The sequence below is a fragment of the Malurus melanocephalus genome, unplaced genomic scaffold (genome assembly GCF_030028575.1).
Source record: "Malurus melanocephalus ecotype Western Australia unplaced genomic scaffold, MMel_1.1 scaffold_22, whole genome shotgun sequence".
Taxonomy (NCBI): domain Eukaryota; kingdom Metazoa; phylum Chordata; class Aves; order Passeriformes; family Maluridae; genus Malurus; species Malurus melanocephalus.
In genome coordinates, this window is record NW_026623254.1 from 1,813,956 (window position 1) to 1,832,227 (window position 18,272).

At 45.2% G+C, this 18,272-nt stretch overlaps 1 protein-coding gene across 1 annotated transcript in view; it reads left to right on the top strand.

The window, feature by feature from the left end:
* Nucleotides 1-18,072, top strand: part of BID (BH3 interacting domain death agonist) — a 21,456-nt gene extending 3,384 nt beyond the window's left edge. The window contains exons 2-7 of the mRNA XM_057389992.1: nt 9,420-9,528; nt 10,979-11,047; nt 12,937-13,123; nt 14,173-14,315; nt 15,778-15,981; nt 17,196-18,072. Coding sequence (XP_057245975.1) covers nt 9,420-9,528; nt 10,979-11,047; nt 12,937-13,123; nt 14,173-14,315; nt 15,778-15,981; nt 17,196-17,207 — 724 coding nt within the window. The 3' untranslated portion in view covers nt 17,208-18,072. The remainder of the gene's footprint in view (nt 1-9,419; nt 9,529-10,978; nt 11,048-12,936; nt 13,124-14,172; nt 14,316-15,777; nt 15,982-17,195) is intronic.
* Nucleotides 18,073-18,272: the final 200 nt, after the last annotated feature.

An 18,272-nucleotide genomic window follows, 5' to 3' on the forward strand; every position in this document is an offset into this window, starting at 1 on the left:
TTTTGGGGGCTGGAATTACCTGTGTATCTGTGTGCTGTGCAAAGCCAAATACATGCAAGTATTTCTAATTAGTGAGTGAAACTCATGGCTTAGCCACAGGTGCAAAACTCTTGGAAGTTTGAGCCTTTTTTAGTTTTGGTTGGCTTTTCTTGGGTTTGGAGGAGGTTGCAGGGAGCTGAATTTAGCCTTAATTAAAGCTTATCAGTAATGATTACAGTATGTGCATAGGTGGTCCCTTCCTCAGAGATTTTACAAGTCTGATTGTTTTGACCCGGACAAGATGGGAAGGATGTAGGTAAAGGAGGCGTAAAATATAGAAAGAAATATTGAGTCACACAGTGTCCAATGTCATTCTTTAGGTTTGATACAATCTGTTAAGTTTCTGTGATTGCCTTGATTTGTACCAGATGTCTGTAGTGAGCCATGTCATGACATCCTGCTGTTACCCCCTCTATACTGGGAAGAGAACAGGACTCTCTGGAGCTGCCAGTGGTGTGCATTAGGCACTTCCTTGCACCTGGATGAGATGGCAGGGATTGCTTCCTCCAAGTTGCTCCTTTTTGGAGCAACTGCTCATTGTAGAKGTAGGGCTGTGTTGATGTCTCTTTCACACCCTTCTTGGCAACAACTGCTCCAAGAATCCTCCAGCCACCTTCTCTTGAGTAGCCCCGTGGCTGGGAGCATTGTTAGCACTGTCTTAGGCAGGAACTTCTGCTTTTGATCCACTCTGCTCATTTCCCTGTCTATTTGCACCACTGTGGTACTACTTAGAGGTGCTTCCCGGCCCTGTTAGGCTTTGGTTGGACTGTCCGTGCTGGCAAACATGAGGAAAGGGCTGTGCCCCTTAATGCATTATGAGAATTCTGCTCTTTCTCCCCTGAGAGGACTGTGTCACTGTGGCTTTAAACTCCACCTGCCTCAGTAGTTTGCTCCCCACTTTCCTTTTAACTCTTAGAACCTTTTATTCAGCTTCACTGAATTATGAGCAGGGGAATTGGATTGTGTGTGCAATCAGGGCACACATGGATGTTGGATTTTTGTGTAAATATCTGCAAACCTACTGTATTTCCTGGTAAAATGCTGTGACTTTGACCTTTGGCCAGTTTGTAGTGCTCTTGCTGCCGTTTATAGAATGCAATATCCAGGTCTCTCAAACATATTGGGCTATTCCCTCATCTCCTTTAAAGGAGAAAATACATTCTTTTATCAGTGCAGCTTCTGGTAGTGCAGTGTAATTCCTGTAGTACCTTTAGATTGACAGCCAAACATAACAAATCCACCTAGATCAGCAGTTGCTATATTTTGGGTTTATATGCTCTTCCTGTGTTTCAACATCAACCTGTTCCTCCTAAGGTGAAACTGAAAGTGAAATGGTTTTGCTTTGTTTCATGCACAGTCATGTATTTTCTCTTAGAGAAAAATACGCTTTTTCACTGTGCTTGTAGAGCTACAGCTAAGAGAGCCCATAGGTGTTGAGCGTGCTGAGGCATCTCCTGTTTGCCTGGCACTAGGAAATGTGTGCTCCTGGAGGCAACTATCTGCAATTTTCCTGTCAGTTTCCAAATGGCTCCTGCAGTGTTTCTTTGAGAGAATTTTCTTAGCTCTGTATCATTGTTAAAGGTGTTCAAAAGTGATGATCCTTTCTTTCTGCTCACAGTGTATGAGRTGCTGCTGTCAAAAGGCTTTGATCAGGATTATGAATGCTGCTTTGGGTTACCATCATTTTTGGCTGCCTGGTTTAGGCACAACTTTCTCTTTAAGTTTCTTGAGGATTTCTGGGTTCCTATCATAATTGATTGCTTCAAGATTATCTTGATTTCTCTCTTTTTTTTTTTTTYCTGGCTTCATCAGTTTTACTGTTGTGATGGGAATGGAGGTTGCAGTGCAACACAGTGGGATAAGTGAATCAAAGGATTGGTGTCAGACTTTCCTTCTGGGGATCGTCTGTGGCTGGCTGTGCTAGTGCACAGTTGTTTCATAAAAGTGAGGAGCATAAGAGACCTCTGATACACTACAGACATTGTATCTCTGATACACTTGATGTTTAGAAGGAGGAGAGCCCATTTAAAATTCATACTTTCATGCTTTGGAAAAGCTCTCAAATATTGGCACAGGGTTGTAGATGCTCTCAGAGCACATGAGGGTGCAGCTGCAAAGATTTGTCTTTGTACTCCTTCTAGAAATGCTTCGAGTCTTTTTATGATGAATGTTCATAGTCTGAGAGGGTGAGCAGGCTCCACCTGAAGTCATTCCAAGGGAGTTCCAGTGTAAGAATTTCTTMGAGAATAAATTGCCCAAGTGCATTTGAGCTGTTGCTTAGTAGCTCTTTGAATGCCATCCTGGCTGTTGCATCAGCACTCTTGTTTTACTTAAGCAGGGAGCTCCCAAAATGCTGAAGTGTTGTTCTTTGCATGTGTAATCTCTGGTGACCTACTCTGATGCAGTATTTAAGCTTCACACTGCAGCATCTTTACAGCTTCTGTTTGTTCCAGAAAGCAGTGCAGGTATTTCTGATGCTTACCAGTCTGGAAAGGCAGTTCTTGTCTCCTCATATGGCCTTAAAAAACCAAAGGCAGAATGCTGTTACTGACCACTTGTGTCCATACAGCTGTCTTTTTGAAATTTTTTTTTCATTACTTCCTATCAGTTTCTTGCTTTGCTTATCTGACTTGCCAGTCAGGCAAAGGAAAGAGAGATTTACATTCCTCTTTACTGTTGGTATCAGCAGTGAAATGCATCGAAGTTGCAAAATAAGGTTCCTTATTTTCTGACTCGGGTGTTTCCTGCTCATGCTGACATGTAACAGAAGTACGTGTTAAAACTAGGAGGATTTGCTTGTCCTGTAGGTGGCATGGCAGTTCTTGTATCAGGTCCCACTTTCTGGGGTTTTATGGCTGGCAGAGCCTGTCCAAATGGCACCTGCACCTGTCAGAGCTCTACTGCTAAGTGTTGAGACTGTCTCTGCTGCAGGAACTGAGCAGTTTGTTGCTGCTCCAGTGTAAAAGCAGCTTTTCCAGAGTGCAAGGGTCCAATGCCCATGGCCCAGCTGGGGCATTCTCTAAATGCAGAAGAAAATCTTGCATTTCTCTGGTTGGGCACTGTCACTTGCACATCACCAGTGATGGCTGGAGTTTGTCGCAATGCTACCTGCTCTGTTTGTTTGTCCTTGCTTGGTAATGTCAAAACACTGGAACTCTSATTCCTCAGTCATCCCTGGTTTTCCATCCCTTCCAAGAGGCAAACATAAGAACTGCTTGCATGTGCCCTGTGCTGTTATAGCAGGGGTCTGTTGCAGCTGCTGGGCTGAAAGTCAGATTTTGAACAGGAAGCTAATCCTGAAAAGCCCAGCAGTCTTGAGTGATAGTGGTGATGGTGCTTTTTCATCAGGTTTTCCTCTACTCCCTCCAGCCAGGTACTGAGAAAATGTAGAAKTATTTTCCTAACATTACTGAGAAGTGCAGGGTGAATTTACCTGGCTAGAGTTCCTTTGCTCAGCACCAGGGGGGAAAARCCCTGCTCAGTGCCAGATCCAAAAACTGCCTGCACTCTGATAGCCAAGTTCCATGTCCTGCCCCTGCTCTTAGGCAYGGCTATGCCCAAAACATGGATATGTGGCAATTCTGTTTGTGTCCAGCTGTAGTTGAATGAACTCAAATCCCAGCTGCAGGCTTTGGGGCAGTTAGAGCTGCAGGCTTCCTGCTAACTCAGCTGCTTGGCTGTTTCTGTAGGGTGACTTCTGAAGAATAAACAGTGTTGTCATGCTGCCTCTGTCACTGATCTGATATAGAAACCACACTGATGAAAAGTTCCTGCCTACCTKTTTTTTAAGAGAATTTGTAATATGGCAGTGTTCCTCCTTACTCATTCATGTGCTGTGTGGGGGCTGGGTACCAGAGCATTTTGAGGCAAATGAGAAGAGTTGGTTGATGAGGGATTTCGATGTTTTTCTGCCTAAGAAGTCAAAGTASTGCCTTGATAACCAGAAGATTACAGCAATTCATGTCATCATGAAATGGCAAAAGACCTTCAGGAAGTTMAATAAATTTCTGTCAAAAAGGCCAACTGACACCTTCTTTTTAGAATTGTCTCTAATGAAGTTTTTCTTCCAAAGGGGAAGATAAACTGCCTTTAAACAAAGTGTGTCATGTATTTCTAAGTCAGAAYAAACAGCTGAACATGCATGGTGTCCAGGCTGAGATGTTTACTGTGTACTGAAGCACCATAAAGAAGCAAAGTTAAAAATGCCCCAGCTATGGCAGTAGTAGTAGTAGAAACATTCAACATGTTTCAGTGTATTTTTGCATCAAAGGTATTAGGAGTAAACTGCTTTGTGTTGGTGGTAGTTTTTGTTTCCCCTTGTTGTGTGATTGGTAGTGGCATTATTTGCATCCTAAAGAAGGATGCAATCTGAAGCTGAAAGGAAGAAAAGCAAAAGCTCAAGCAATAAGCTGTCCYGTTTAGTATCAGGGAGAGGTTGTCCTGGTTGGATTTGAAGTAGTGTCATGATTCCTGATAAACGAGACATCTTTCCTAAGAGCCAAGCAAATAAAGTGCAAGTGGCAGGGGGAGGAGATGGATCCTGCACTGGGGCACTGAGTTGCTGGCATCTCCATGTATTCTGCTCATGGCTTACGGGTTTTGCCACTTCCAAAATGAACTYGTGATGCTGTGTCCTCCCTTGGAGGCAAAGGGATAGGATATAGGTGTTGTTTGGAAGCAGTGTTCCCTGTGGTGGGGAAAGTCCTGAGATTCTCCAAGCCAGTAGCTTTGGTATTAACCAGATGTACCAAACCATCTCTTTGTTTTCAGAGCTGTATGTGTATGTGCATCYATACACGCCCAGAGGGTCTTGTTGAGCCTATCTTTCACCTGGCCTAWACATTGCAATGTCTCTGTTCTCCTGCCATTCTGCTTCTCTTTCTAAAGCCTTGAGGCAAATTTAGGAGTGCGTTGAGTTCAAATGAGGCAAAATCTTGGGGTGTTCTAAACACTGTTACAGACAAAGGCAAATCCTTCGCAGAGTAAGGAGTGATGGTGACAAGTTTTCTGTGGTAATGGTAACAACCTATTTAGTCATCTCAGCACTGTTTTGCACACCAACAAGACATCTTCCTTGGACTGTTTATGGGCTGGTTTATGGGCTAGCAGTGGGTTTATGGGCTAGAAGTGGAGCACTGTGGAGTGATGGGGCTTTCTTTGGTGACTTTGGGCTCTATGAAGTGTTTGCTTACACTCTCATGACTTGAAGTGCTGCAGAAAACAATGGCATAAAATATCCTTAAGTAAGTAACTTAATAAATTTGTTTTGTTGTTTCTCTTAGTTTTCCAGTAGTGACTGGTTATGTAAAGTAGTTGTGCCTGTGGCAAGTTCTCATGGAGACAGTGAAATTGAGTGGTTACGGCTTGTTATGTGAATTAAAAATATTGATGTATCTAGTACTTTGTTACTCTGCCTGTAAAATGATGCCTTGCTCTGTAGTTTGCTTACAAGACAGGTTAGTGCCACCAGGTCCCGGAAGGGACAAATAGGCACTGTTTTATTTCTTCCAATAATGATGTCATCCTGACTGCCACACCTAAACTTCTTACCTTTCAGCTGCAAGACAGGGAAAGCAATGCACGGGTTGGAAGCTTTTAACTTCTCAATGACTGACACTGAGACTGACACTTTATTGCAGTTTCTGCTTCGGAGATTTAATTGCTCCTAACTCAAACSCGAGACATAAAGATAAACATCTTGACAGCTCACACAATAGGTCCATTGACTGATAACATCGCTGCCTGGGTGTTTGTACCCAGTGTCTCGTCTCGGAATCCAGACACATTTTTAAAAGTCAGTCCTACAGGCTTGTGGCTTTGCTGCTGCAGAGTGTTTTCCTAACCAGGCAGTGTCTCCTAAGTTCWGAACAGTAACTCCCAAGGCTGAGCTGTGAGGAGAGGTGAAGAATCTGAGGGGAAGTCATRGTAAACAGAGATATGGTATATGGGGTGGCTTCTTTTCTGAGCTGTCTTGAAGATGTAGCTCAGGTGCTTGTAGGGTGGCTTAGCCCTGCTGCTACAGGGGTTCTGGGGCCTACTGCTATTATGGTATCCATGAGAGCTACTGGGGATTCTCCACAGCAGGTAACCACATGCTCCTGGCCCATTCTTGTTGCCCTGCAGGGAGCTGCTGCTGACAGGCCTGCAGTGCCTGGACCACAGCAGAACCCCATGCTGGGTTTAGTGCAGGTGACACCTTGCATGCTTTGCAGCTGCACTGTTTGCATGTGTAGCTCCCCACCTGAGAAGTTCAAGAGCATACTTGCAGTGCTTGCCCTTTCCATACACAGTATATGGCAATAGCRTGGCAGAGAGGACGGTCTGGTCACTCCAGCACAAGGGCCAGTGCTTCCTCTTTCCCCAAGCTGGCTTGGTGCCATCAGCAAGGGCTGTGGAAACAGTGTAATACAGTGTATGAGGCTTTTCCTTTGAATTACCTTTGAATTTCCTTCCTTGCCACCCTCACCGTGTGATGTGGGAGGAGATGAGGTGTGGAAAAGAGGCATGGAGTGCCAATTGTTTTGCAGTCCTGCTTCTCCCTCTTTTCCATCCTGCAAACTTGCAGTGCCATCTCTCCTTAAGGCCTGCAGTCAGGGTGTTCTGGCCCTGCCTGCTGTTGTCTCAAGTGTTGCCACCGCTCACTGGTGGACTGAAGATGGGAAAAGCTCCTCTGGTGAGTTTCTTGTGAGATTTAAAAGATAGTTCAACTTGGGGATGAGGGGAAACAAAGGGTTGGACACCRGACCTGAAGGATCTGTGTCAGTGCCATCCATCAGGCTGTATTCAGCCCGATCTAAAGAGCAGTAATTGCCTTKGAGGAAGCATCCACAGAATTCACTTGTGAAAACTCCTGTGCATGGGTGGAATGAGGTCTTTCCTACTGCACTGACAGGCTGCTGGTGGATGTGCTTCTCTAACTGTAATTATGGTTTCTTACTATATGCCTTTCCACAGTCCTGTATCCCAATACAATGCTGAGTTGGAATGAACATGCCCTACACTGACYCTATAAAACTGATTTCAGGGTCTTAAACTTGTGCTTAAAATACCCCCTTCATTTTTTTTTTTTCTAAGAAAGAGAGAAAGAACAGGTCTAAAAACCTGGTTATAGTCTTATCTGTTGAACACATCAAGGTATCTAATAATTTCTCGGAGGCAGCTCTTAACACATAATGCTCAATTGTCTAATGAGTGAAAAATGAGTAATTTATTAAAATTAATTGGTATTTCAATTAAAATGTATTCTGTAAAAATTCAGTCCAAGATTTCAGCAGCCCTAAAGCAACCTTAGCAAATGATCTAGTTTGACTCTGAATCTGAGTGCAGATGGTGTTTGTACCCTTTGTCCATCTTTTCTCCTTCTCCAACTAGAGATTCTTTTTACCCAGTATAAGGTAACCTTTTTCCCTCCACCAGAAAGTCTTAATCTGAATCTACAACTACCAGGATTCCAAAGTCTTAATGACAAAAAACTTCAGGTAGTATCAGCACGATTATATTTTTTAGAATTTGTTCTTTAGGGAGGTTTTTTGGAGTTTGTTTGGTTTCTTTTTTTTTGTGTGGCTAGTTTTTTGGTGGTGGTTTTTTTTGTTTTTTTTTTTGAGATTCCATTAAGGAATTTGACTTCTCAGGAGGAACTTTGTGACTATCCAAGCACTTTGCATTGATTCAAAGTTATGTAAAACTTGAGGTTCCCATAATTACTAGTTAACTAAAATAAAAAATAATTTGCCCTGTATATTAGTAGGAAACCGTTTTATAGTGTGAGAGAAATCCTTTTTCCTCTAGTCTGGTGTGTTTTTGACCACCCAGGCAGAACTTTATTAGCTGAGGGCAGGTATTGCCTTCAGGGGCATTCACTGCGTGGGTGGTCAATCTTTGATTTAGGAAAATCAGTTTGTGAAGTTATCATGTTCAAGCTCCTTTGTCTTAATTTTTGCCATATTAGTACTTTGGGACATGGTAGAGCTTTTCGTCGTTCTTTTTTTGTTTGTTTTATCTCTGCTCATGTGCAGGAGTGGACAAAAGTGTTGTTTGCAACTGTGGTGGGTGATTTTTTTCATGTCTCTACTTCTGTGACTTTGCCTGAGGRGTATCTAAATTTACATAAAGCTGATATGATCCCTGAGGGAAGGGAAGAACCCACATGTGTTGTGGGCCTCTTCTCCCTGCATAGCTACTGACATCTTCAAGTGCAGCAGGTACCTGGCTGGGCTGGAGCAGTATGTGCCTCTTCCTTTAAACAGAGACTGGAAAAAGACAATWGTGTGTTTCTTTTTGGTTGCCTCTTTCATGAGTGTGCAGGCTGGAACTAATGGGTTTCCTGACAGTCTGAAATAGTGTGACAAAAAAAAATTAGAAGATCTGTGTTTTAAAGCCACATTCTGAGCTTTCCTTAGAAAGGTGTGGCAGGTGGTAAATACCCCCAAAATAGTGTCTTGACTTTGATTTCCATTCCATYCTCTTACTGTCAGAAAGATTACATTGATCCCTCCACGGGATCATATTTTATTTATCATCCTCTGTCTGTGCTGAATTCTGGCTCCAACAATTTACAGGAGTTCTCATCAGTGAGGAAAAAGTAGGTCATCCAAGCACAGTTGGGCTGGGTTTGGGGGGAACTGCTTTTGTTGTAATGTTTTGGTGAGTATGAAATCTCTTTGGTGCTTGTCAGTCAGTCTCACCAGCACATCTGGCCATCTGTATGCAGTGGCTTGTGTGGCATCACTTCTGYCAGAACTGTGGGAGAGCATCTGTCCCTCTGGGAATGTACTGTGGTGTGAACATAGTGTGGTGAAACTCCTTGTCCCTCAGAGGATGGGCAGATCTGTTCTGCCTATACTTACCTGATAAAGTTAGCTGGCTGTTCCCAGCGCAAATCAGCCATTGTGGCTTTGTCCAACCAGCTGTGAATACTGCTGTGGTCCCACATGGAGCTTTAGGCACTGGCTAGAGCTGGGTTGGGAAGGCAGTACTGAGAGAGCCTGGGGAGATTGCTGTGATGAATGTGGTATTCCAAACCAATGGGGATGTGGGCAGTGGAGGCTCGGTTCTACTTCAGGCTTCCTGTGCTCTAAGCCTATGCTTTAGGAAGTTGTGTTGCATCTTCAGGACTTAATAGCAGAGGACATTCACTGTTCATTAGTCACAAACACCTGGGGTTTGGTCTGAATTACTCTGAAGAGAAATGTTTTCTTTAAAACCAGAATATGTGGAAGCCGAGTCTTTACCTAACCTACAAAAATATTGCTGGTGTGGACAGCTCTGAGGAGTTTGCACAAAGCCAAAATCCTGCCACAGACTTTATGCTAAATGCCCACTTTCCTCTTAATCTCAGGGTTCTGTTTCAAGTTCCCAAATCTGAATTAACTCTCTTCCAGCAAAGTCAAGCCCAGAAGAAAAATCAACCTGACCTCTTTCAGAGCTCTGTTGAGTCCCAGAGAACAGGACAGAGGACTCTCTCCAGCCAGAACACTCCTTAGGGTAAAGGTGAGTAGCARCAATAGGGATTTGAATGGAACAGAGGAAAATGCAAAGCAGCAAAGGCTAAGTCTGTGTTGTAACTGCTAGTCTGACATAATTCCATGGAAAGAAGAGCTCATGGTTAAGAGGCTTCCTTAAGCCTCAGTGTGGGCTGTTGTGTGTTTCAGACATATTTGAGATTGTGTTTTGGTCTTCTGAGAGCCTTTGAGAAGTTGGGAGATTGGTGTCCCTTGAAATATGGTTGTGGTCTGCTTCAGAGTTGAATTTACTTCTGTTTTCACTTCCTGCCTCTATCCCACCAAGATACTTAGTTATTTAAAACACAGGTGTGAGGGGTTGTTACTGTGAAACAGGGTCATTTATCACTAGCCCAGGTCTTTGATGGTTAGAAGGCCTTTTGTTTGGGTTCCTTAGTGCTTGCAGCCCATTTTTGTTTAGAAGGTGCCTKTGTAACAACCAGGTTATTGCCCTGGGTCAAGGAGACTTGGTGGGGAGGTAGTGCCCACTTTCAGCCAAGTCCTGCTCCTCAGGGGTTGAACCAGACACTTCTATGTGCAGCACTTCTATGTTATGTCTAAGAAGGTTCTGACCCACCTGTCAGCTGCTCCTGGCAGAATGAGGAGGGAGCACTGTGCTCCTACATCTCCCCTTTGTTAGGGAGGGAGGGAGGCTCCCCTGTGCCCCATGCTCTGCCCTCCCTKTGTACCTCTTCTCTTGAGCACTACCCAGCCACAAGACAGGCTGGGCTGTCAGCCCTGAGCACGCAGGATGGGAACACAGGAGCTGGTGGCATCTGTCCTAGTTCTCCTTCCAAGCTGGCCTCCCTGGAAGCTCAGCAGAGTTGCACTTGTGTGACTGGAAGTCTTTGTTAGCACTTGATCCAACCTTCACCCATCACAGATATTGTTTGGAAAGTATTGAAATGAGCCTTAGTATGCATGTGGATCTCTTGCATGGAGGGTGGGGGGAGGCACCCTCGAGGCCCTGCAGATGTGTAGCAATGTCAGCTGGTGTTTCACTTCAGCAGATGCTGCTGTGCATGCAGCTCACCTGCTCTCAGAAGGTGCTCAGGAGTTCCTCTCTGATAGCCCTGCTCTCCATTCCGACCTCTGGCACCATGGAGGATTATCCCTTCCTTCCCCAACACCAGCTCTTGGCTTTAAAGCCCCATTTGTAGGTTATGTCACTCCACTGTCTGGCACATGTCTGTGGCAGGAAGGAGTTTTGTGCCACTCATTCACATGAACAGGATCCTTCTTACTGAGACAGGTGTGGTTCTCTCAGCCCTTTTTCATGACTGATGGTGTATGATGGTCAGCTCTCTCCAGAAATAGGGATATCCATCACTAAAAGGGTTATTTTCTGTGAGACACAGCCAGACACGAGTACTGCTGCAAGATGAGGATTTATGGGGATTTGTTTTACTTTCATACTTTTCTTTCTTACTGTTTCACAGGACGAAGACTTCTGGTCTGAAGCAGAGGGTGACACGAGCTGCTCTGTCCCTGAATCCATCATGGAACAGGTTAGAGTCACAAAYATCTGGAGTCAGCTGTCCACAGTGTACAGTGGTTCTCTGGTGCACTTGTTCTGAGCTACTGTGAAGGGGATAAGTCTCAGTATTGGCTGGTGTCCTTCTGGAATTTCCCAGAACTGCAGGATTGCTGGTACTGCTCTGAACAGAGAGAAATGGGTGGAACCAATTAGGTTGCAAGCTGCTTCCTTGTTATCCCTTAGTGTTATATCTCTTTCCCTTGGAGCTGCAGGCTGGAGATGTAGCTATATCAGAGACTACAATGTTTATTGATAAAGCAAGAAGCTGCTAAATTTAATAAATGAATAGGCACAGCCCTGTGATCAATGTATTGCACTGGTTTGTGCAATGTTAAGCACAATGATGATGCTGTTATTTAGCACACTTAAATCTTATACACTGAACTATTATTAAAATGTCTGTCATCCTCCCCCAGCCCAGTTCACATTAAGACACAATTCTAACCSTCTACTCTGCCCTCTCACAAGCCTTTTGAACATAATATGATAAAAAATTTATCAGTGATAAACCCAATGACAGTGCAGTGGGTTGTTGAAGGTGATTGCCACTGGTTCCCCAGTGAGCTTGGGTCACCAGCTGATCTGCACTACTGACTGTAAACATCCATGCTCGGGTCATGGAAGATGTGCCTCCTGTTCATCTCTGACCGATCATATACCTTATTTTCCATTTGTTTCTGTTTTTGAACTCTGCCTTTTGTCGGCTTTGTTCCTTTTTTTTGTCTGACAGGGGAGACATGGCTATTAGATGGCCTTGCAAGGTTCCACTCCCCAAAACTCCCTTTCAGTTAGCAAGTTCATCATGGTTTCATATCATTGGCATAACAAACCATTCTTCTTTAACTATTTTTTTCTCCCTAGATAAAGTTAAACCTAAATATTTTCTTACAGACAGACTATCTGCATACCAGAGTCAGGATTTTCTTTCTCACTTTATTTCTGTGGTTATACCACATTCTGCTCTCTTTGCTGTTTAGCTAAAATCAGTGGAGAAGATCAGTGGAGAGTCTCCTGGTTTTCTGGAGGGCTTAGCTGGTTATGAGACCTGGTATTCCAGTGGGSCCTCTTGCTCCCATCAGCCTGCCTGCCTTATGGATCTCCTCAACCTATTTAATTTGGGCACTCTGTGGTGCCTTGCTTTGAGGCTGCAGGTTGTGTGGCCATGGAGACAGCACGTGCTCATTTACTGGGGGTGAATATGCCACTGGGGCTCACAGTGATCTGCCATCTCATGTCACTTTTCTTGTGAGCAGCTGCTTGGCTCTCTGTGAGGAGCTGAACAAGTTTGTCATGGAGCTGGTTGAGGTTCCTTTGAAGAGGGGGAAGAAATGTGAACCTTGGAGGTTTTTGGAGGCTTATGCTCTTATCTCTGTTTCCCACCTTGTTACTGCTCTGCTCTGATTACATTCATGTGGGGAGCTGCTGCCTTCTTTATACATTCTAGTAAATAGAATGCCCAATTCCCAAATACATCGGTAAAACCCTTCTAAACACAGATGTCTAAGTAAGGGAAATGGATGKTTTTTGCTGAATATGCAGCTGTTTCAAAAGAGGAGCTCTGACCAGGGTTGCTGCCATTGCAACAGCTGGAAATGTGAGGAGAAGGAGAGCTGGTTGATCCACCATCACTTTGTAAGAGCAGAACCTTTTGTCATTCACTGTGGGACAGTACTATGTGGGTGCACATCCAGGAGTCAGTCTGCATTTGCTGAAGGCTCATGGAGCCCTTGGCTGATGCTGTTCAGGGTGCCCAAAGGAGGCCACAGAGAGTATTCGGGGTTGGAAAACAGCACATGTGTAGGTGCTTTGAGAGGGACATTTTCTAGGCATGGGCATAACAGTGATTTCCTTATGTTTCAGATGGATGGATCTCTCCAGATGGAGCATGCACTGCTGTTCACCTTCCTGGAGGCATCCTCTGACTGTAAGTTCAGAGACCAGCTGCATTCCCTGCAAAGCCAGCAGATTCTGTTGTGCCAAGAAAATGATGACGATGAGCTTCAGACTGATGGCAATCGGAGCGGCCACTTTCAGAATGGAGAGCTAGGTGAGCAGGCTTTTCTCCATCCTATATGTCTCTCTCAACATGATGTTTTTCTTTCCTCATTTTCCATTTATGCTCTTGCCTATTTCAGAGGGGTAATGTTTTCTCTGCTGAGAAACTTCACTGTGTGGCTGTTGGTAGTGATGTTGGTTGGGAGTTTAACACTTAGGTTAAGGTAACTGGTGCTTAGTGCTTTATCTCTCCTGGGATTTCTAGTGCACCTGCCACTGGGGTTTTGTCTGCAGCACATCAAACAAGGGCATGAAGTTGGTATTGGTGGTAGCTGCCCTCAAAGAGTGTGATACTAAGCAGTTAAGTAAGGCCTCACTCTGCTCTTTGGGCAGTATCAGTACTTGGGCTAAGATCTTGGAAAAACTCAAGTTTAATCCTGGGTGAATCCCCTTTTGCTCTGCCAGTGTGGTGGAAACTTTCTTAAATGGCTTTTGGTCCTGTTACTGCTTCACTAGCCATCTGCAGGATGGCAACTGCCCCTTGCCCAGAGTGTGTCAGCTGACACATTGACCTAAACTGAAACAGGGTGAGGAGGAACTGCTACAGTAAATGGCCCTCTCTCATACAAATCTCAGGTCTCGTGCCAAAATTGWTCATGGGAAGCTTTGCCAAATGGACGTTGGACAAAGTGTAAGATTCTAAACTGAAAAAGGACAAAATAGATGGAAGGAACATTTTGACAATGAAGGTGGTGAAACAATGGCACAAGTTGCCCAAAGAGGTAATGGATGCKCTATCCCTGGAAATATTCATGGTCATGTTGGCTGGGGCTCTGAGCAATCCAGTCTAGTTGCAGTTGTCCCTGCTTATTGCAGGGAGTTTGGATTAGATGGCTTTCAAGGTCCCTTCCAACTCAAACTGTTGTATGCGAGGCTGTATTTTAGATGGCACTTTGAGACAAGTCCTGTCATGAATATACTGTGGTTRGGATGGGAAGGAGGTTGCTAATGGACATTAGCAAAATGCTGTGGATCAGCTCACCTGCACTGAACCTGGTCTGACTACAGCCTGCGAACTAAATTCTGCTCTTTGTGTTGCAGGGTTGGTTCCAACAAATGAAGATGTTATCCGCATCATTGCAGCTCAGCTCGCTGAGATTGGAGACCAGCTTGATAAAGAAATTCAAGGAAGAGTAGTAAATGACCTAGTGCAGCACTTTCTAAATGAGAGTTTGTCTAGAGAGGTGAGTGAAAACCAATGGGATGAGCAGTTCCTCTTTTAAATGTTCTGCAACCTTCCTGCTGTGACTTTGAAGACATCTTAAAATTCAACCAGAACGCTTACCTTTGAAGATTGTTAGAGGTGATTCTGTGGCCTGTGGCAGAAGTTAATTGTAAATTGGGTTCCTTGGGCTCATCTCCTTTCTGCAGATGGTGAAAAGGTGGTTGTGGAAAAGGACTGACTTTCAGAGGCGTTTTATCCTTTTGATGGCCCAATGGCTAATCTTGGAAAATGAACTGTGTGGGTAAGGCTTAGTGTTAGTACTTAGGATCTTTGGACTTTGGTGGCAAGTCACCAGGGCAAAAATTGAGCAGGTTAGTGACAGGAGCTAAACTTGTGCATGTTACTGAGCACAGAAGAGACAGCAAGTCACAAGACCCTTTGCTGGTGCTATGTGTTCATAGCAGTGGGTTTTGGCCTGGCTGGGTGACCTGCTGGGGTGACYTCTGTAGGTGATCTCTTTCTGGGTGCAGTTGGCCCAGCATCTAATGTGTCTTGCTGCTGTGCAAGAAAAGTAGAGTTTGAGRTCTCTTGTATTAAAAAAGAAGGACMTCTAAGGGTTAGACCCACATCTCTATCAAGTGCCATAGCTTTTTCGGATTTGTTTGTTTTATGTAACAGGCTGGCTGCCATGGCTGGGAGGAAGGGGAGCAGCATCCTGTGGAGTGTTAGAACAAGCACATCAGTTACTGTGCTGGTTTGGAAGGAAACCAGCAGAGAAATTAACACCACAAAAATATGTTGCAAGAGATTCTAAGTCAGAACTACAATTTAATAGGAAAATTAAAATCAAGACAATAGTACAAAAACAGCTGCTTAAACTGGCAAACGTCAGAGTACAACCTGCCACTCTGTTGGTCAGGGTGGTGATAGTAGTCCAATTAAATGGTGACTACAGCTACGTTGGAGTGATGAATGTGGTCTTGTTGAAGCAGTGATCCTGTAGAAATGTCTGGTCTGTCTCTGGAGGTCCAGTGGTGGTTCTCGAGCTCTTGTCCTCTGGGAATCCAGTGGTAGTGCCCCTGAGGCATTCCAAGCCTCAGATTATATGCAGGTAGGAATGTTYGGTTCCTCCTCTCAGGGGTGGGGCATCTCACAGGGGGATGATTTAATTCTAGGGGTCATCCCAGGAGACCTTGATGGTCCCTTAGCAGAATGGCCTCCCACAGAGTGGCTGCTGCTTCCCTGGAGAGTGTTACCAGGGCTCTGTGAGAGATACCAGRGTGATACCAGGGCTCTCTCCGAGTCACAGAGAGATAAAGAGCACTAGCCCATCTATCTTATGCAGATGGTAGTAGAATAGATACTTTTGGTTACACCTTCTGTGTAACCCGAGACAGTACTAGCACAGGCCTGGCAGGTTGTGTTGAGACCCCTTTCTGCCACAGGTGTTGTACTGAGATCCCTCTCTTCCTTCCATACAGGAGATAACCAGGCACATGTCCAGGGTAGTGAGAGAGCTTACAAGATCCATTCCCTCAGACATGGAACAGGAGAAGGCCATGTTAGTGCTAGCAATGGTGTTGACTAAGAAAATTGTGAATACAGTGCCCTCCCTTCTACACCGTGTCTTTAACACCACTGTGAACTACATGAACCAACAGCTCCACAACTACGTTGCTGAAATGGTGAGTGCTATCAGACAGCTCTCTGGGAGTCACAGGCAACTTTTTAGCTGTGCTGGGTTATCCCCAGAGGGTTGGCCTAGCCTGTGGCCTTCTGGTTTCCATGTAGTGCCCTGGAGGTTAGGCCAGAAAGGAATATTGGTCCCTGAAGGGCTCTGAAGATATGTGTTTGAGGGGGACATATCWCAGCTTTTGCTTGCCCCCCCTCTCACAGCAGCCCATGAACAGAGTGCATTTGTTCTGTAGGGCAGAGAGAGCTGGGACTGCTTCTCTCCTCCCTGCAGTCTCCTCAGGGAGCTGTGCCAATAAGACTCTGGGTAATCATTTCCTCAGGGATGGATAACTTGACCTGAGCTCTGATGGCTGTGTTTCCTCAATGTCTTCACTCTGAGACCTGTGCTCCTGTCTTTCTCAAATCCCCAGAGCCTGGGAGAACTGGAAAGGGAAAGAAATTGCCCCTGAGAATTAACGCTAGCAAAGGAACAAYGAGAAAATAGCAAATCCGTTCTTATTTTCTGTTGGAGCATGAGCACAGGGGAGGCTGTGCAGCTCACGGGCAAGCCAGGCTAGAGGTCAAGGCATTTGGCTCTGGCTTCAGTAACTAACGAGTCTGGGGAGGGGAGAGGATGCACACTCTGGTGTTAAGACTTAGTGATCCTCAAGAATGAGATCTGAGTGAGCAGGGCTGTGATCCTGCCACCCTGTGAAGCAGTGGTGATGCACTTGTGCTGTGCTGCAGGCCTGTGGGATATTCCTGCAGTGCAGCCTTGCCGTGGAGAGTTGGCAGCAATCTGCAGAGGGGCCCAGCTCACGCTGTTGCTTTACCTCCCCTAGCACCCTGGTCATGGTGTCACTGTGCCATGTCACTCAGCACTGCCCTTTCCTTCACTCAGTTTACCTCCAGGATGCTGAGTTATCCCAGAAATGGGTCACTCATGTGAGACTGGCCCTTACTACTGCCCTAGCTGGCTCACAGCACCAAGGGCAGGGAGAAGGCTAAAGCTGGGCACCAGGGGCTGTCCCACATTGTTCCATTGGGATGTGTCCCTGCTACTGGCACAGGAAGGACATACGGCAGGTGGCAGTATTGACACGCAGTTCGCCGCGCTGGAGCAGCCGGCCTCGTGGACGGGGTGGGTGGGCAGGCACAGGGCACGGCTTGTGGTGGGGGAACTGTGCTGCTGTTAATAATGCCTCTTCTGTTTCTCTCCCTCTAGCTACGTGAGTGAGCTCTCCAGCCCTGTGTGGAGAATGTGGATTCCTGAAGATTTTCCTTGATGTATGAAGATCMTTTATTTGATTTGCTTTTAACTTCTGAGATACAGCTGTGAAAGGGATGGCAGAGCTTCATAGATAGGCTTTTGTAGACTAGCACAGCAGTAATAGTAGTGTGAGGTGCCTGGCAGCTCTGCCAGTACCTGTAGGGAGTAGTAGTGTTTGCCCTCTCTTTTACAATATTTTTTTATCTTAGCAGCAGCAGACTTTATGCAGAGCCTGCCTTGTGCTTCCAGAGGCCCGGTGGGCACAGGGCCTGCCTTCTCAGTGTTTTTTTCTAAGCAGCAATAGCATTTTGCTTTAGTGATTTGCTTTCCAGCCCTGCCTCCTGCAGCTGAGCCATGCTGAGTGTTGTTCCCAGGGAGGCCTCAGGCTGTGGAATGGGTGGTTGGTCAGCAGAGATCATCAAGGGGTATGGGGGGCAATCAGGTCTATCTTGATGGGSAACTGGCAGCAAGAGGGAAGAGCCCTGAGGTGTGGAGGGGTGTGTGGCTGAAATGAAGATACTTCAGTATCAGTCRCCATACACCTCTGTTAGCTTGAAAAATAGAACTGACAAAAAAACTGCAAAGAAGAAGGGAGGTTAGGCACAGGGCAAGTATTTTTGGGAATGCAACCTGGATATGCTTCATAAAAGTGGTATGTCTTGTAGTCACATCTCAGGTTGAACATACTTGGACTCAGGTTGTTTGATACATACTTATAATCACACAAGGTAGCAAATGCATCACCTGTGATCCTTAGGATTTTTCAAAGTATGTAAATATTTTGTGGGGTTTTTTAATTTAAATAAAAATGTCATATGTGATGGCTACTACAGTTCTSTAGAGTTTTAGTTTCCACCTGGAAATTTTTTTGTGCAAGTACTCATGACATTCTTCTAATTCACTGTAGGTTATGATGCAGCTGGCAGCAGCAAAGACACTGTGGTCCCTGTGCATAAGCAAGTTTAATGCAAGTAAAACCATGTTTTCTTTTGGTGCCTGCACTAAAACAGGGGGAGAGGGGAAGCATGGAAG